This window comes from Nothoprocta perdicaria, unplaced genomic scaffold (genome assembly GCF_003342845.1).
Source record: "Nothoprocta perdicaria isolate Ctin4 unplaced genomic scaffold, notPer1 scaffold_211, whole genome shotgun sequence".
Lineage (NCBI taxonomy): Eukaryota > Metazoa > Chordata > Aves > Tinamiformes > Tinamidae > Nothoprocta > Nothoprocta perdicaria.
The window spans coordinates 865,837-881,429 of record NW_020455328.1 but is presented as its reverse complement, the minus strand read 5'-3'; the positions used below and the strand labels follow the sequence as shown (position 1 = coordinate 881,429).

Sequence of the window (15,593 nt, the reverse complement as noted above, 5' to 3'; positions counted from 1 at the left end):
GTACTGGAGCTTGCCCTGTGGCTTTTGAAGTTGTTTTTGCTTTTTAACAGATGGGAGTTGGGAAGAGGTGCAGAGTTGCATATGATACGTGTGTCTGTAGGTAGGTGTGTAAGGTCCTGCCGGTGCAGTATAGTGGCTTCYGTCGGCACGTCATCTGCTTCCTTCAGGGATCTAAGCAGGATTTTCCCTTTCCCTAACTGCAGATAAGACTCTAGGAAAAGCCCTTGCATTGGTCAAGTGGTCACCCTCCCCACCAAGAGCTGCAGAGGCACTAGTGGAGATTTGGGGCTGTGTCTGCAGATCTCTCGTTTGGGCTAGCTGCTGTGGAAAAGGTTTCTGCTGGTAGCACCTCTCAAATAAATGAACCTAGCTGCAGTAGTAAATAAATAAATAAATAAAGCCCCCTCTCCTTTCCTATGTTGACTGGAAAGTGGTTTCAAAGCCTTGGTGCCGAGGGATGGGATGGAAGCATTCTCTAATTGTTCAGAATAAATTCCTTCTTGAAGAAGTTAGTGCTTATTTGTGTTCAAATTAAATTACTTGCTTGTTTGCACGCTGCTTTTTTGGGCAGCCTTCTTCTAGCGGGTCCSCTTTCCCTCCTCGGTGTTGGCTTTGGCCGAACGCGCGCTCCGCTCGGCTCTACGTGCTGTGGGAGGATGCAGACCTCGCCCTGTGGGCACCTGCCTTACCCTGTGCGAGTGCTTCAGGTAGGCACAATTCCCCTCTCCCTCCTTTCCCTTGAAAACGGTTGGATTTAGTTTCCTGGGAAGCAGGAAAGCGCATCCTGCTGAGGAGGCCCAGGAGGGACCTGTCAGATCCGGCTGCTCCTGGGGCTGAGAGAGGAAGGAGGAGCTGCCGTGTTGTGTAAACAAGCAGAGGCCTCAAGTCCCCGGGCTCCTTCACAATGCAGCTGGGGTTAAAGTGCCTGCTGCAAATAGAAGTGTGTTTACAGCTTGCCTGTTTCTGCAGGGTGACTGTTCCTGCCGCAGGAAGGGTCTGTTTGTTTGGATAACYGAGGGTGGCAGCAGGTTCTCGGCGCTGCAAGGGCCCCGAGCTGCTCTGAATATCACCGCCCGCGTCTGCGTGCGGCGCCGCTCGTTTGTTACCCTGTTTAACAGGGCTCGACGTTTCGGTAAAGGACCCRCGCGCACAGCCGGCCTGGGGCCGCTCAACAGCGGGACGTGAAGCGGCAGGGAGGGAGATAAAAGACCTCCAAGAGCCATTTGAGAAGACAAATGTTTAATGAAATTCTGCCCTAGTGAAGTGAGTTGTCTGTGCGCCATGTGGAAGCAAACCTGTAAAAAATTCCTGTTTCTGCGGTCGTGTTGTCTTTCATCGTGGTGATTTGAATTAATAACTTAAATCTTCTTCGGAACGTGGACTGTTTGTAATGTAAATGGAAGCTGTTTCCCAGCTATGTGCCTTCAACCTCAGCACGTAGGTCCTGGAGCCAGACCCTCTTTACTGCTTGGAACTGAACCAGGGAATGATAAGAACTGCAATTCCTTAAGCACTGTGGCATGGAGTTTCATTTATTTTTCGTGTTTCTCACTAGTGTTTCTTAATTTTGTGTTTTAGTGGCATGTACTGTGATAGCCTGCTACCATTCTGTAAGCTCATCCCATTGCTATCCTTCTGTAAGCCCATCCCATGGGAATTTTAATTCTAGTGTGTTCGATGCTACGTGAGAACAGAAAATACGATAATTAACGATATAAAACAGTCCCTCCTTCCTCTTCCCCAGCATTTTATTTGATTCCAGAGCAAAGCCTTGCCTCTGCAGTGCCTTTAAGCCGGGCGTGGGTGCTGAGGGTCCTGACAGTTCTTGTGCCCTGTGGGAGGGGTAGCAGGGAAGCTGTGGAGGAGGAGSAGGARGAGSAGGAGGAGGAGGAAGGGATGTTCTCCCTCCCGCTGCTGTGGCAGTGGCCTGAAGGGCCGGGTGTCCCGCAGGTGGTGCTGCTTAACCCCAGGGACCAAGCAGTGACATGGGCCGTGGCTTTGCAGGGCTGCCAGAGGGGCTTTATGCAGAGAGGCGGCGTGCGGGGCTGCGGGTCCCGCAGCGCGGCCAAGAACCCGGCCTTGCCTTGTCTTGGGTCTGCTGTTGATTTTGTCTTTTTGCAGCGAAACTGTTCCTCTTTTGAGGCAAATGAGGTTAAAAATAGAAGCTTCCTTGTGCGGGTGTATGTGGAATAACTCTTGCTTTGGTGGTTTTATTTGAATCTGCCCTTTCCCTTCCAAATAGGGCGGCTCTCCCACATGTGTTTTGCAGGGAACCGCGATACAGACAGCGTAGGAGACACGACTGTTTACGCTCCAAACGTCTCCATAGGGAGGGAGAGGCCTCTTCGTGCCAGCCACTGAAAGCAACTTTCCTCTCCTGTCTCCCTTACTTTATTTTTCCTTCTCTTTTTTTCCTCCCAGGAACCCTTGGATAGCAGGATGGAAGAACTCTAGCTGGAGACGAGGTGGAGACGAGCTCTTCCAGTATGGAGCCCGTTTTGGTCGATGGGGAACCTGATAGGAATTCAGTGAGTAATTTAAATATAGCTCTGCATCCTCAGGTTGTGCGGGAAGGGTTAAAGACCAAGAATGAGCCCCAGGTTTCTTTGGAATGAAGTTCTTTTCCTGGGAAAATGCATTCAGTGGCAAAGCTTGATGAATCCTCAGGGCAAGGAGGCTGGGTGATGGAAACATTTGCTGCTTGCATTTTCTACGTGGTGTCTCTCAGTTTCTAGTGAAGAAGGTCTTCCTGTCAGTTTTACTGATCAGCACTTTACTGCCTATTATGGAGAAATAAGAAAGGACAAGAGCGGTGATAAACAGCTTACATGAAAAATTAAATTCTTAATTAACTTCAATATCACAATATCCATTGGCCCTTTCTTCTAAGTGCAATCTGGGTGGTGGGAGAGGGGAGGGAAGAGGTGGTATTTTCACTGCTTCGGACAGTTTGTGACCTGCACTGATACTGTGATAATTAAAGGAATCCCAAAAGAAAGTACATTTTTCATGTAAGCTGTTTATCAGGGAAATGCTCTTGTAAGTGAAGTGGGGGGTGGTATTTTTTTCTTTCCGAAGCTGCTTTCTTACACAAGCACTACCTCAAAAAAAAAAAATATATATTTTATATAAACATTTTTTTCTTGTAATTGAATTGGAGGCCAGGTTTAGCACTTCATTAGTGACAATTTATGATGGTTCAATTACTACATGAAGCTGTACGTCCATTAAAATAAAACCAGTAATTGTGTGCTTGGGATGCATTTGGAGACAAGCAGCATTGCAGCAAGCAAAGAATTTAGTACAACTGGCTAGTCTGAGTCCTTATCAGCATATCACCTAGTTTGGGAAATAGTGTTCCGTAACTGCAGATATAATGTAGAGCTGGGTTGCACTACAGCTGTGAAGATATTTTTGGATGTTTATCTGGAATATCTAATTTACTTGGTCTGATGAAACTGATATATTAAAAAAAAAAAAAAAAAGCATATCTAATGCTTATATCATAGAGCATATCTAATTTGGGCCTAATTATTTTGAAAATCCTGAGTGCATGCCAATCCTGACACCTTTTGGAGTTCTCAATTTTTGAAGGATGGAGCTTGTGTTCAGATGGAGACTAGAAAGGATTTAGCCCTTTTTTTTTTTTTTTTTTAATGTGAAAGACACTGAATTTGCTGCTGGTAGAATTGAATATTTCAACCTAAGGATAACTGCTGGATGTCAGTGCCTGAACCTTTAATACAGCAATTTTTGCTTTTCATTTTTTCTTTTGCACTGTTTTTCCTTTCCTAATTGTGTTTCTTCTGCAGTAATTCTGTACACCGCGATTTATGTTCTTGAGCTGTTGCAGAGWTGTTGTGGTTCACAGTGACTGAGTGAATGGAAGAAGTGATGATTGAAAACACTGACAATGTGAAGGCACAAGCAAATAGCACATGTAGGTTTATACCTACTTTCCTGTGGCTGACGACCAAATTTTCATCTTTTAATGTATAAATACATAGCTTGTGTATGTCAGAGATTTAAGGTGAAACTTTTTTTGTTGTTATTTTCCAAAAGCAGCTGTTAGTTATTCTAATATTTAAGACAGAAAGTTGCCTGTGTGAGAACATGAGCAAGTAATTCAAGGTGTGCATTTTATGTGGGCAAATGGTGAGAATGAATTTTCTATGTTGTTCATAGAGTGAAGTGTGCTTGTATATATAATTCTTATTTGCTCCAGAACAGCTGTTAGAAGTCCATTAAATTAGTATTATCCACGGCTAAAGTACTGTGGATGCAAATTTCCATGGATTTGTAGCGCGTCAGGGACTGCACATAAGCTCTTCTTGCTTTCCCTGATCCTCCCCTTGGACTGCGTAGAAAAATGAAAGATTGAGAAGAGCCAGCACAAACTCGGGTGAAAGTCAGTATCTTATATTGTGCTTTCCCTATGCACGTTATACTTGAATTTATCAATAGGCAAATTAAGTCAGTAGTAAATTCTCATCCTGAAGCTTTTATACAGGAAGAACTTGACTTAAAATAAAACTAATTGCTGCATTTTGGAGTGCTTCAAGCAGTACCCTGGAGAAGTGAAGTGAATACTTTTAGGAAGTTTGTTTGTAGTTAGGATTCCTAAATTAATCCCAGARTCATGAGGTGCAGACATGTTARCAAGGAGACATATGTTATGTTTCTCCTTTTTCCCCAGTCTCCAACAGAAAAAAAAAAAGGCTTTATTTTATAGAAAAAGTTGGCAGATGTAGTTTTAGGTTTAATGGCATTTATTAGAAGTTTTGTCTCTGAGAAATTAGTGTCTAAAATAGTATTTTCCTGAAGCAGAGAGTGGCTCTGGTGTGTGATCGGAATTGTGGCTTCATGGTCCATTTTGCTGTTGCCAGCCCTCACAATCCTGCGTCTCTAAAAGCCAGTGGAGGGGAGCACGCACGGTGGTGTGTTTTGGAAGCAACCTTTGAGCTAGATGTGCCTCAGCAGGAGCTGAGGGCTAAACCGCATGGCGCTGGGAGCCTCCCCTGTCCGAAATGGGCTGGAGAGAAAAGTCCTTTAGGAAGCTCTGAACTGCTTAATGCTGAACTTCTCATCCTGCAAGGGAGGTCTGTCTTGAATGAAATAAATGTGAAAGTAAGTGCAGTCTCTTATTATTATTATTAGAGCTTGTAGTGCTGATAAACTAAATACGTATTTCTCTTCATTTTGGAGATGATAAAAAGTAATGCCCCCAAGGCATTCTTTCCTCAGAAAACATTAAAGGAGGAAAAACATTAGTCATTAGTTTTCCTCAAGGTTCTGAACTTGTAATCTGCAGTGATATGAATAGCAGACGGTGCAGGGTAGGCAAAGATGCTGGGAAGTAAAGGGGCCCCTGTGGTGGCAATAATCTGGTTTCAGCCTCTTCATGTTTCTCGCCATGCGTGGACAGTCAAGCAGATTCCTGCTGGTGCTGGGGGGTGGGTGCGGGCTCGGGGACGGCRCTGCCCGGTCAGGGCTGCTTAGCCGGGACCCCGCGGCTCAGGTGGCCACGGGGAGGGGRGCAGCCCGGCCCGCTTGTGCCTGTKGGGGACATTGTGCTGTTGGGAGACATCGCGCTGTGGGCAGGTGTCACGGGGTTGGGGGACGTTGCGCTGTACGGGGGCATCGTGCTGCTGTGGGGCGTCATGCTGTATCACGCACCGGACAGCCCCGGAGATGACCTTTCCTGGGGCTTTTCCCTCCGCGCTCAGCGCGTGAGCACGGGCTGGCTGAGCAGCAGGAACTTTTCTCTCTATGTGCTAACAATTTCATTTCCCAGTGCTTCGCTCTGGCTTTCCATCTTGTGGGAAATAAAGCCGACCAGGGAGCGCTGGCACTCGGCTCTCAGACCAACTGTAGCTTCTCTGCACTGTTCCTCTCCTTGCTCGCCTCAGGCAGGATGCTCTTGAATCTCAAATGCAGCAGAGGTGCAAATCGGGTCAGACAGGTCCAAATCACGTACATGTGGCTTCCTTCTCCACAATATGTTAGCACTGCGTAGTCAAAGGAACTTTATCATAAACTCCTGAATATTTGAATGCCTGATGTCTAAACCTGTCTGTAAGTTCATGGGTTSCTGCAGGAATATCTCCTTCTTCCGCCTTAAGCCTCTGGCAGGGATAGAAGACTGTTTACCAGAAGTGCTTGCATGTCTGTTATTTATCACAGTTTCTCCTGTTTACTCAAGTCCTTTTAAACAAAGTGCAAAATACTGGAGAAAAAAAGAAAGTTCCCTTATCTTTCCGCTCTCTTGTATGGTAATACTAGATTTTTTTTATAAAATTACAGTGCTTTGCATTTGCACATCACAATGTTGGTTTAATGCCAGCACCTCCCCYGGCAGCTGAGGGGTAAAAATCCACGTTTTGAGAGCAGGATGTGACTGGGCAGTTCCAGGGGCAGCAGACTGCTGCTTCCTGAGGCTTTTCCAGTTTCAGTGTTGTTTAGGCCTGGCAATGGAGGTGCAAGATGAGGGGCTCTTTARAGCAGAGCGAGGGTTTCTCTCCTATGTAGAAATGGAGCAGCAGTTTTTGTGTAGGGTGTGGAAGGTGCAGCACGTTGGGTTTCCTTACTTTTTAAGGAGGAGGCGTATGTTTGTGCTCCTGAGGTGCTTGTTTTCTCCTCCTTACTCCTGCCTATCTGCTGCTGTGATGGACACCTGGATGCTGCTTTACCTCCGTACACTGAGAAAGTCCTTGAACCCTGGTTGGGGCTTCGAGCACTAGTGGTCCATAAAAGATTCAACTCAAATGTCAAAAGGGATTGCAGACCATTACTGTGTAATTATGCTCACAATTACCRTGTAATTGTGCTCACAATTGATGCGTTTCAATGGGGGGGTTATTTTTTATTTTTAATATAACTCAATTCTTTGGAGACACTTGGGTGCAAAAAGTCTTTTTAATTTGGAAATTACCTTGCTTGTCTTGCTTCCTAAGCAATTTAATTGCTACTTATGGTTGCAATTGAACTAAATCTGGGCTTCTAAGTTGGCCTTTGTGAGCAAAAGAAGTTATGTTTGGCCTTGGCATTCGTTGGTGCCTGCACCTGAAAGATCACTTAAGAATTATTGTGTTTCCAAAACACTTGTTTAAAAGTGGATCAGCTTCCGAAATAAATCATCCACTGCTCTTCCTGTGTAGCTTTAGTCTTCTGCAAATGCTCCAGGTAAATCTTCCCGCAGCGTTCTGTGCGTCCTGTGCTGTTGGCCGAGCGAGCAGCCCCGCTCCGCTCGGGTGGCGCTCGGGGCGCTTGCTCCTTACTAACCGTGTGTGAGGATGGGCTTCTCGTGGCCGGGCGTGAGGATGGCCTTCTGGTAAGGACATCCCCACTGGCGCCTGTGTCGGCTGGGCGGCCTCAGCTCGGCCTCGCGGCGCGCCGAGTCTCGGCTCGGAGGCCTTGCCCTCGGGACGGAGGCGCAGCTCGTGTTCGCGTGACGAACTAACACTGTTTTCATTGTCCTTCTTCCCCTGCGCTGCTGCTGCTGCTGCTGCTGCTTTTGTGCCCTTGCTTCCTCCTGGCCTGGATGTTTCTGTTTGCTGTTCTTCGCTCTTCAATTGTGTGTGTGCACAGCAGCACGGGGAGATCAGAGACTCTCACGGACCATCAAGTAAGTGCCTCCCTTTCCTACTCCGCGTTTGCCTTGTGTTCCTAATACTAATATGCAGCTCTCCAGGTAAGGTCTAGGCTAAGCATGAAGGCTTCTTCTGTGCCCTAATTGAAAAACCGAAGTATAATGAAAAGAAATTGTTGGAAAGGTATTTTACCTGGCAAACTAGTCATTAGCATCTAAATATTTCCATCTTTTTCTTCTTTTTTTGGAGGGGAGAGAGAAGGGTCGGAGAGGAGGGACTCTTTTTGTTTGTTGTTTTTCGAGTGCCAAGCACAATGAGACTATAATGTGAGTTGGAAGATTCAAATATTAGCGTAGTATAAATAAGAAACTCAGGAAATAATGATTCCAAAGCAATTTCACTTTTGAGCTAGCCTGCTTATAGTGCTGTATGGTTCACATAATTTCACTAGATTTACATAATGAGAACAGTACAGGTGCATATGCTGTAATACCCAAATAAAGATGGTCCCAGGTGCAGTAATAGGGAAAACATGTTTGTATTTATAAGCATAAAACCAAAGGTCCCTTAGTGCTATTGATTCTTGTGCTATAGTCTGGTATATATGTCCCTGTAGAGGAGAAACACATTCTGGCTGTTTTTCATACTTTTTTTGTGAATACACCTGCATGCTGCTGCTGGCCTCTTCTGTGAGGTGGTGGTGCAGTTAGTGGCATCTCCAGATGCATTTCCTGCTTGCATAGATAGGAGGTGCAAGACATCTGCAGTTCCTGAAACCTTTTCCTCAAGTTTGGAAGTGACTTTTCAAATTTTTTGATGACAGATGAAGCCTTAAAGAGTACTATGTAGGCTAGAGAGAGATGTCTAGAAACGGAGCTTTTAAAAGCTAACAGGCAAATAATATTTAACAACTTCTGTCTTTCCTGTTTTTATTGAGTAGAGCGGATAGTGCTGATTTATAGACATTCAAAACTATTGCAAAGATGAATTAGAATGAACCTATTCTTAGCTGTGATGTCCTTGTACTATTTTCCAGCACATGCTCACTGTGACTTTCTCATTATGGATATAAAAGGGTTGGGAATTTGCCATTTCAGATGTTTTCCGTAGCTTCCTCTGATGATATAATAAATTGGCTGTGAAGACTCTTAACTGGTGTTCCATCTGATGCATGAATCTCACTGACAAATTATAAATTAGTAATTTGATGGTCAAAATGGGTGAATTGAACAAAGTATGTATTACCAACTCTAATAGTTCTGCTAATCTTGAAATATGCTCCACAAAGATTCATGTGGAGGCTTTGAGGTTACAGTACTCTATGTTCTCTCTCCAAAATAACCCACTGCTCATTTTCAAGCAGCTGGAGGATACAACTTTAACCCCATTCAGGTAAAGGAAAGGATGAACTGAGGGCTTCTGCAGTTTGGATCATGCTCCAAAGCCTAAGCCAAAGGTTTGACCTAGAGCACCATTTGAGAGGTTTGAATGAAAGGAATAATCCACAATGCAATAGCGTTATAGTTCTTGGGGTTTTTTGAGTGTATGTCTATCAAATCAGTCTTTTATGTTGGACAATGACATGATGACTGAAAAATCATCTTTTGGATAAGTAAGTCACAAAGATCTTACCAGATTGACCAGCTGGTAACTGACTTGTTATCAGGCCTGAGGGCTTTGAAAATTAGTCAGAAACTAGTAATGGTTTTGATGCCTACAGCTTTGATTTTGTGTGGCAAGATTTCACTGGAAGTACCTGTGTACAACTGAGTCAAACTAAATTTCAATTTGGTATTTTGGACAAATGAGAATTAAAATGTTTTTGAATAGGATTCTCGTTTAGTCATTGACAGTGACTCTTACTTCACAAGCAAGCAAGGCCAGAAGAGTTCATCCTAAACCCCCAAGTGCAAAGTGCTTGTCACGAATTATTCTATATTAGGGAACATGTAAACTTATGTTTAGTAGGAAAGGAGTCTATTTTAAACTATTGGAGAACAAATTTAACTGTGACCTTGAATATTGTAACCCTATGGGTGCTGGTGGTTGGCAGTCATCAAGTTTAATTCATAGCATTGTATAACTCAAGCAAGAAGAGCTTGTTTGCACCCTGAATTGTGAGTGCCAAGAACTCATCTCTGATGCTGAAACCCCCTTATAGTAATTTTGGAAGCGTAAGGGTAGGAGAAACATTAGCAAATTAGTATGCTTGTAAGTGAGCCTTCTGCAACAGGCATGGAATCGCAGAATGGTTGGGGTTGGAAGGGCCCTTGGAGCTCCTCTAGTCCAGCCCCTGCTCAGTCAGGTCACCTAGGGCACGTGGCACAGGGTGGCATCTGAAGTGTGCGTGGGGAGGTGTTGAATATCCAGAAAATAAAACTGATGATTAATGACCTTGGTGATTAATAGTCCTGCCTTCGGAGGGCTGAGGGCTGGGTGGGAGGGCAATGTGGTGGGAACAGGGAGTCTTCCTCATGCAGCCTTCCCAGAGCTGTTTGCAGCAAGCTGCCTGGAAGGAGATGCTGCATAGTCTGGTTTGTCCCGAGCAGAGCTGCTTCTCATCATTTATCTGATGGGGTAAAGTGCTATAGGTGGCTCTTTCATCATCATAGCACTCCTCATGCTGCCTCAGGTGGGTTCCAGGCTGTGCTAGAAAAAAAAATCTGCTTCAGGTACTATAAATACTAGTGATAAAATGAAGAAGTAGGTATCTGTAGGTATCTGTATTTTGAAAGATTTTGTCTAGAAAAATTTTTTGACTAGTTCTTCTGTGGGATTTTTAACTGAGAAGAGCTCTGTGAATATCTTTGTTGCATTCAAACACTCATTACTGCAAGAGCAGTAATGCCATAACTTGCCCTTTCAGGCAAGCTGCTAATCACCAGCTCCGTGCTCTTTATTAGCAGGACCTGTATATCCATAGATGTCAACAAGAAACATCATCATTTTAACATCATCGTTTTCTGGGGCAGGAGGGTAGAACCTGGCAGGCTCTTGTGCCTGGTGAAAGCAAGAAGTGCCATGGGAGCAGGGAAGCAGCATTCCTGAAGCGAGGCAACAGCTGAGTGCTTACTCTGTAGCTTTCCTACCTCCACGAGTCCTTGTCTCTATCTTCTGCCTCAAGACTTAGGACCATCTTGCAGGCTCCTTTCTCCCTCTATTCCCAAGAAAATGTCTGATTAGAAATCTTTCTTTTCAAAAAGGAAGAGTTCCACAAGGCAACAATTAAATATCACTTTCATAAATACCAGTGGAATTATTCATAGAAATACATACAGAGGAAAAAGTATAATTGAGCATCTTTTTTTTTCTTTTTCAGCAGTGGTGACAAACAGTGATGAGCCACACCTTTCAACCCCAGGAAAGATGAGCCAGCGCCAGGGGAAAGAAGGCTATTTGACTCCTACCAAAGAGCAACTCCAGCCATCTCTCAGCCCAGGAACAGTTCACAGCCATGGTAAGGAGGAGTTACTTTTTACAGAGGATTTGAGGAACTTCAGTACTGATCATAAKTACTTATTGCAAATGTTGGTTCAAAAAAAGTGTTTCATAATAGAAGTGTGAGGAAGAAAACATTAAAATATTGCATGTATATCCTTATGCTCTAATCAGAAGTGGAAAATATGTAATACAAGCTGCACTGCTTATTAAAGTATGATGTGACTTGTGGGAAAACAGTCCACGTGATGGTGAATAACCTTATGCACATGTAATCCTGTAATTGGTGATCACGTTAGTGTCTCGGGAATTTTGAACTGTGTCTTTGTGCAGAACTTTTATGCCACATCTCCTAAGCCTGGAAGTGAAGCTCATTTAAGGATCGCTTCTGCTGAAAGACACTTCTCCTTGGAAGGGGAAGCTTCAGTCTCAGCACGGCCATTTGCCAGCCTTTGAACTCTCCTCTGCCTTGTTAAGCTTACCAGAAACAAACTCTCAAGGGGTTAATAGGAGCTGATTTGGATCCAAAGTGAACTTGAGCAACAGAAATGAAACTCTTTAGTAAATCTGACATGCCAAGAGTTGTTTTTTTGCCATTTATAGGGCAAGACATAGTTGCTTTCCCTGAATTTTTGTGTGGGTTTGTAACTACCTATAGTGTCTTACTGGCCAAGGTAGTTGTTTCTGTCATGGCACGGGCAGTTCTGGATGAAACCTTTGGGCTTCTCTGTGAGTGTTCTCTCCYGTTTTGCTCCTGGCACCATGTGAACCATCCCCTCTGGTTGCTGAGCTCCGCACTGCGCTGGTGCCTCTTCCTGAGGCGCTGCCAGGTACCCAGGGCAGCCTGGGCCGCAAATAGTGGCAACCTCTCAGGTGTCCCCCACTTAGTTTGCTCTTTCCCCAGTTACTACAGGTCAAAAAAAAAGATGGAGCTGAAGATTGTTGTTAACTGAAGATTGTTGTTACATATGTCGAATTTTGTAATCTTTTTGGCATGTTTAAAAGATTATTGTAGTATTTTCTGTGCTACTAAAGCTGGTTCTGGGATGTTTTCTGAAAGCTGCTGTTATCTCGCCAGGACAGCAGCATCTTCTTCTCTGGTTTGTGTTGTGCTTACTGTGGAAATAATTTCTGTAGAATTTACGTGGGTAACTTGTTTGTGACTYCTACTGCATCATTTGAAGAATTTTTATTATTGTCTCTTTATGCTGCACTGTATCCCTTAATAAATATGTAGCGCAAGTGTGTTCAAATATTTTAATAAATGCTTCCTTTCAGTGTTGCCATTCCCCCTAATTTATGGATATAATCCAGCTTTCTTTAAGGACTTTTACTCATATGAGGAGCAATAAAAGAGGCTTGAAAAGAATTAATAGTCTTGATCATGCTATTGCCTTGCAGATACCAAGTCTTCTCTCCTATTTTTTTTTTTTTTTTTTTTTCTCCAGTCATTTCAGGGCTTCTATGAATGTTTGGAAGCTGGTTTCATGTGTCTGTGCCCTGCTTAGCATCAGTCACTACTGGCTTTGGCTTCCAGCAGGGCTACTAGAATCGAGGCTGTAGCTGCGCAGTACGAGGAATTTGGCTTGATTTCAGCAGGGAAAAGGCRGAAAATGGGCCGGGCTTCAGCAACCTTTCACTGCTGCTGTCCAGCCCCACTGCACCTTGGCAGTCGTAGGTTTGACTTTCATGACTCAGGCACGCTCCGAAGTTGTGTGGGTGCTCTGTGGTGGTTGCTCTGCAGTGCTCACTCGTGCAGGGGAATTACAGAGCTGGCAGAAATGGGAGCAATTTATGTAGGAAGAAGATGCTGTGCAAGCCTGCAGATGGGGAGCAGAGCAAATGGAGCTGCCCAGTTTGAAGTGACGGTTACTTGAGTGTGACTAACTGCAAATGTCCCTCCTGTGCAAGATCCGCCAAAGGGGTGTTCGGGATGCCTGCAGAGTGGAGTGGATTAGCATAAAGGTATGAAATGTTCAAATAAAGCCTTTAAAGGTGTTTTCTATGAACCGAGAGAAGGTGGTTTCAGTTCCTAGCATCTGAGTGCACCCTTTGGAGAGGGCAACATAAGCAAATTCTGAAAAAGCCCGTTAGGCACGGGTAAAAGAGAAGCAGTGCRGAGAAAGGTATCGTGCAGTCTGCAAGGAGCTGCCTGATTGTATTTMAAGGGTGACTGCAACTTGGGTGCTTTGGCCTTTGCCGCCGGGCAGTTTGACCCCGTTACATGCTGCTTGGTCACCRTTAGGTTGTGCTGCCAGCCTGCTGCTCTTGCCTGACTGAAGGAGCTTGCTTGGCAGACACAGCAACCGCAGCATGGGGTTTGGGGCCGAAAGAGAACGAGCAGGAACGAAGCGGCTCCTGTGAAGAGTCGGTGTCTGGAGCAGGCAGCGCTATCCTGGTGTGAGTGGGTGACTGGTGATGCTGGCACGAGTGGGTGCCGCCGCAGCCGCTGGAGCCTGTGGCTGGTCACAGGGAGAAACGGGAGACCCTTGGAGCTGCTGCTGGAGCGCGCTGCGTTTGCGCCTCTGCTTGCTGGTAAGGGAAGCTCCCGTGGCTGCCGGGACAGGTTACAAGGAAATGAGAGCTAGATCTGGCTGTGCGGAGTGGAGGCGAACTGGAAAAAGCCACCCGGGCGCCTGGCTCCCTGTTGGGAAGGAAGGGCGGCCGGGAGCAGGTGTGGCCGCCAAGCCGCCACGTGCCCTGGGGCTGAGGGATCCTGTGCGTAGCCGCGGGGCACTGGTGTGTGTGTGGGATGCGGCCCCATGCGCTGCTCCTCTCCCGTGCTGGGCTTCTTAGGTTAACACAGGGGTCCTCTTCCTCGCTCCTTGTTCAGTCGGGTTTGTGGTGAGCAGCTCATTTAACCTTGCAACCTGTCTCTTTGTGTGAAAGCTTTACATGTGAAGTCTAGTGCAGCTGGCATGCTAGATGGTGGGAATTTGTGTGCGTGATTTGGTTTGAGACACGTAGCAGGAAACTGAAGCAGTTCTGCTTTAAAAAATTGTGCCTGTAAATGTGGGGGTAAGTGCAGTGCTCCAAACACTTCCAGGAGTTTCCTCTTAATTTAAGAGAACATTACAAATTGTCCGTTGTGACTTAGCAGTGGTCAGAGGATTGAAGCCTCTTTCCCTCTGGAGGGAGTGGAGAGGAAGATACTGTAACTTTGTCCCTTTGGCTGCTAAGAATCATTTGTAGAAACTTGTATATTAGGAGTTTGGGGGATTTTTAACTCCTCAGTTGGATAGTTCAAAGTGTGATTTGATTTGAGTTCCATTTATTTCTGTACTCAGAGTTAATACCTGTACAATTCAGAGCGGTCTTTCTGGTTAAGCCTGTGCTGTTTTGGTGGATATTTTTCGGTTAGGAAATATTTTAAAGATAAGACCAGAAGCGCTCATGTGCTATTGGAATTGCTTGTGTCTTCTGTTTGCCACTGTTTTGTGTACTGAGATTTAAGTTTTGCCCCAAGCAATAGCCTGAAAGAATGTCTAAAGCACTGGATTATGATTTGTTTTTCAGCTGGTATTTATACTAAGGCAGTCCTGCTTGAATAGCCAATGTGGGACTTGCAGCCTATCCTTTAGAAGATTTATTACGTGAACATGTTTTCCTACCCTAAAGAGAAATATAACAAATTATGACTAAAAATGTGGGATGGTTTTGTTTTCCCTGAGAAAATTAAACTAAATCTTCAAATCTTTTATCTCCTTCTTCCTACCAATTTAGGCTTTATATAAAGCAGAGAAACTAGAAGACTTTYGTCCTCCCTTGCGTGGTGTGATGAGTCAGTGCCTGAAGCCATTATGGCAGCATATGCCGTGCACCTGAAACACATTGCGTGGGTCCTGGGTTCTCCCGGGTGCGTGTCCTCCTCAGCTTCTGTGCAGCTTCTGGAGCTGAACTTCTGGTCCTCTCTGCAACAACAGACACTGTTTGGAAGTAACAAAGCAGATGAAGTTACATATACAGGTGTGAGCAGGCATCAATAAATCACTAGTGGAGAGCAGGTGAAATGATGAAGTTTTGCARCTAAGCCAGGACCTTAACTGTTGTAGCACTGAAGGTTTATGTGAAACATGAAGGGGACTTGCAGGGGGAAGGAAATAAAAAGTTAAGTTTCAATCAGAATTCTTTTCCCCTCCTCTGTGCTGGTGACACGGAGATATCTTTTGTCAAAGGGGCATCTAATGTGCCAGAGAGTTTGATTTTCCTGTGGTGCTGCTGAGTTAATGCAAAAGGCACTTAGTCAAAATACCTGGATAACAACTTGGAAGACAGCCTCAGGGAGTGGAAATGTGGCCGACATGACTCTTGTTGGAGTTCCTAATATTCTGTAGCTGAAGCTTTTAGTCTAGCTTCTAAATAGAGAAGGAACAGCCGACTTTTAATCTGCTGTCTGCTGTCTTTTCCAGCTTGGCTATAAGGGCAATGTTGAGGGAACTGAGTGAGCATGGGGAGGAATGAAGGGAAAATCATCAAAATTATTCTGTTTCCCCAAACCCCTGCGTGTGCAGCCACTTTTCAGTAGAAGCAGCATAACATGATAGAAGATGATATTGTAGAAGGTAA

General features: G+C 44.9%; 1 protein-coding gene across 6 annotated transcripts in view; it reads left to right on the top strand.

Moving 5' to 3' along the window:
• OSBPL8 (oxysterol binding protein like 8) overlaps window positions 1-15,593 on the top strand; it is a 68,725-nt gene that overhangs the window by 21,111 nt on the left and 32,021 nt on the right. Inside the window, exons 2-4 of one of the 6 annotated variants that reach the window (XM_026038523.1) lie at window positions 2,422-2,528; window positions 7,591-7,624; window positions 10,912-11,046. In XM_026038523.1, the coding sequence (XP_025894308.1) occupies window positions 2,487-2,528; window positions 7,591-7,624; window positions 10,912-11,046 (211 nt within the window). In that variant the 5' untranslated portion in view covers window positions 2,422-2,486. Of the gene's footprint in view, window positions 1-2,421; window positions 2,529-7,587; window positions 7,625-10,908; window positions 11,047-15,593 lie in introns of those variants that run through there. The other 5 variants (XM_026038522.1, XM_026038521.1, XM_026038520.1 and 2 more) reach the window with 5 other exon arrangements.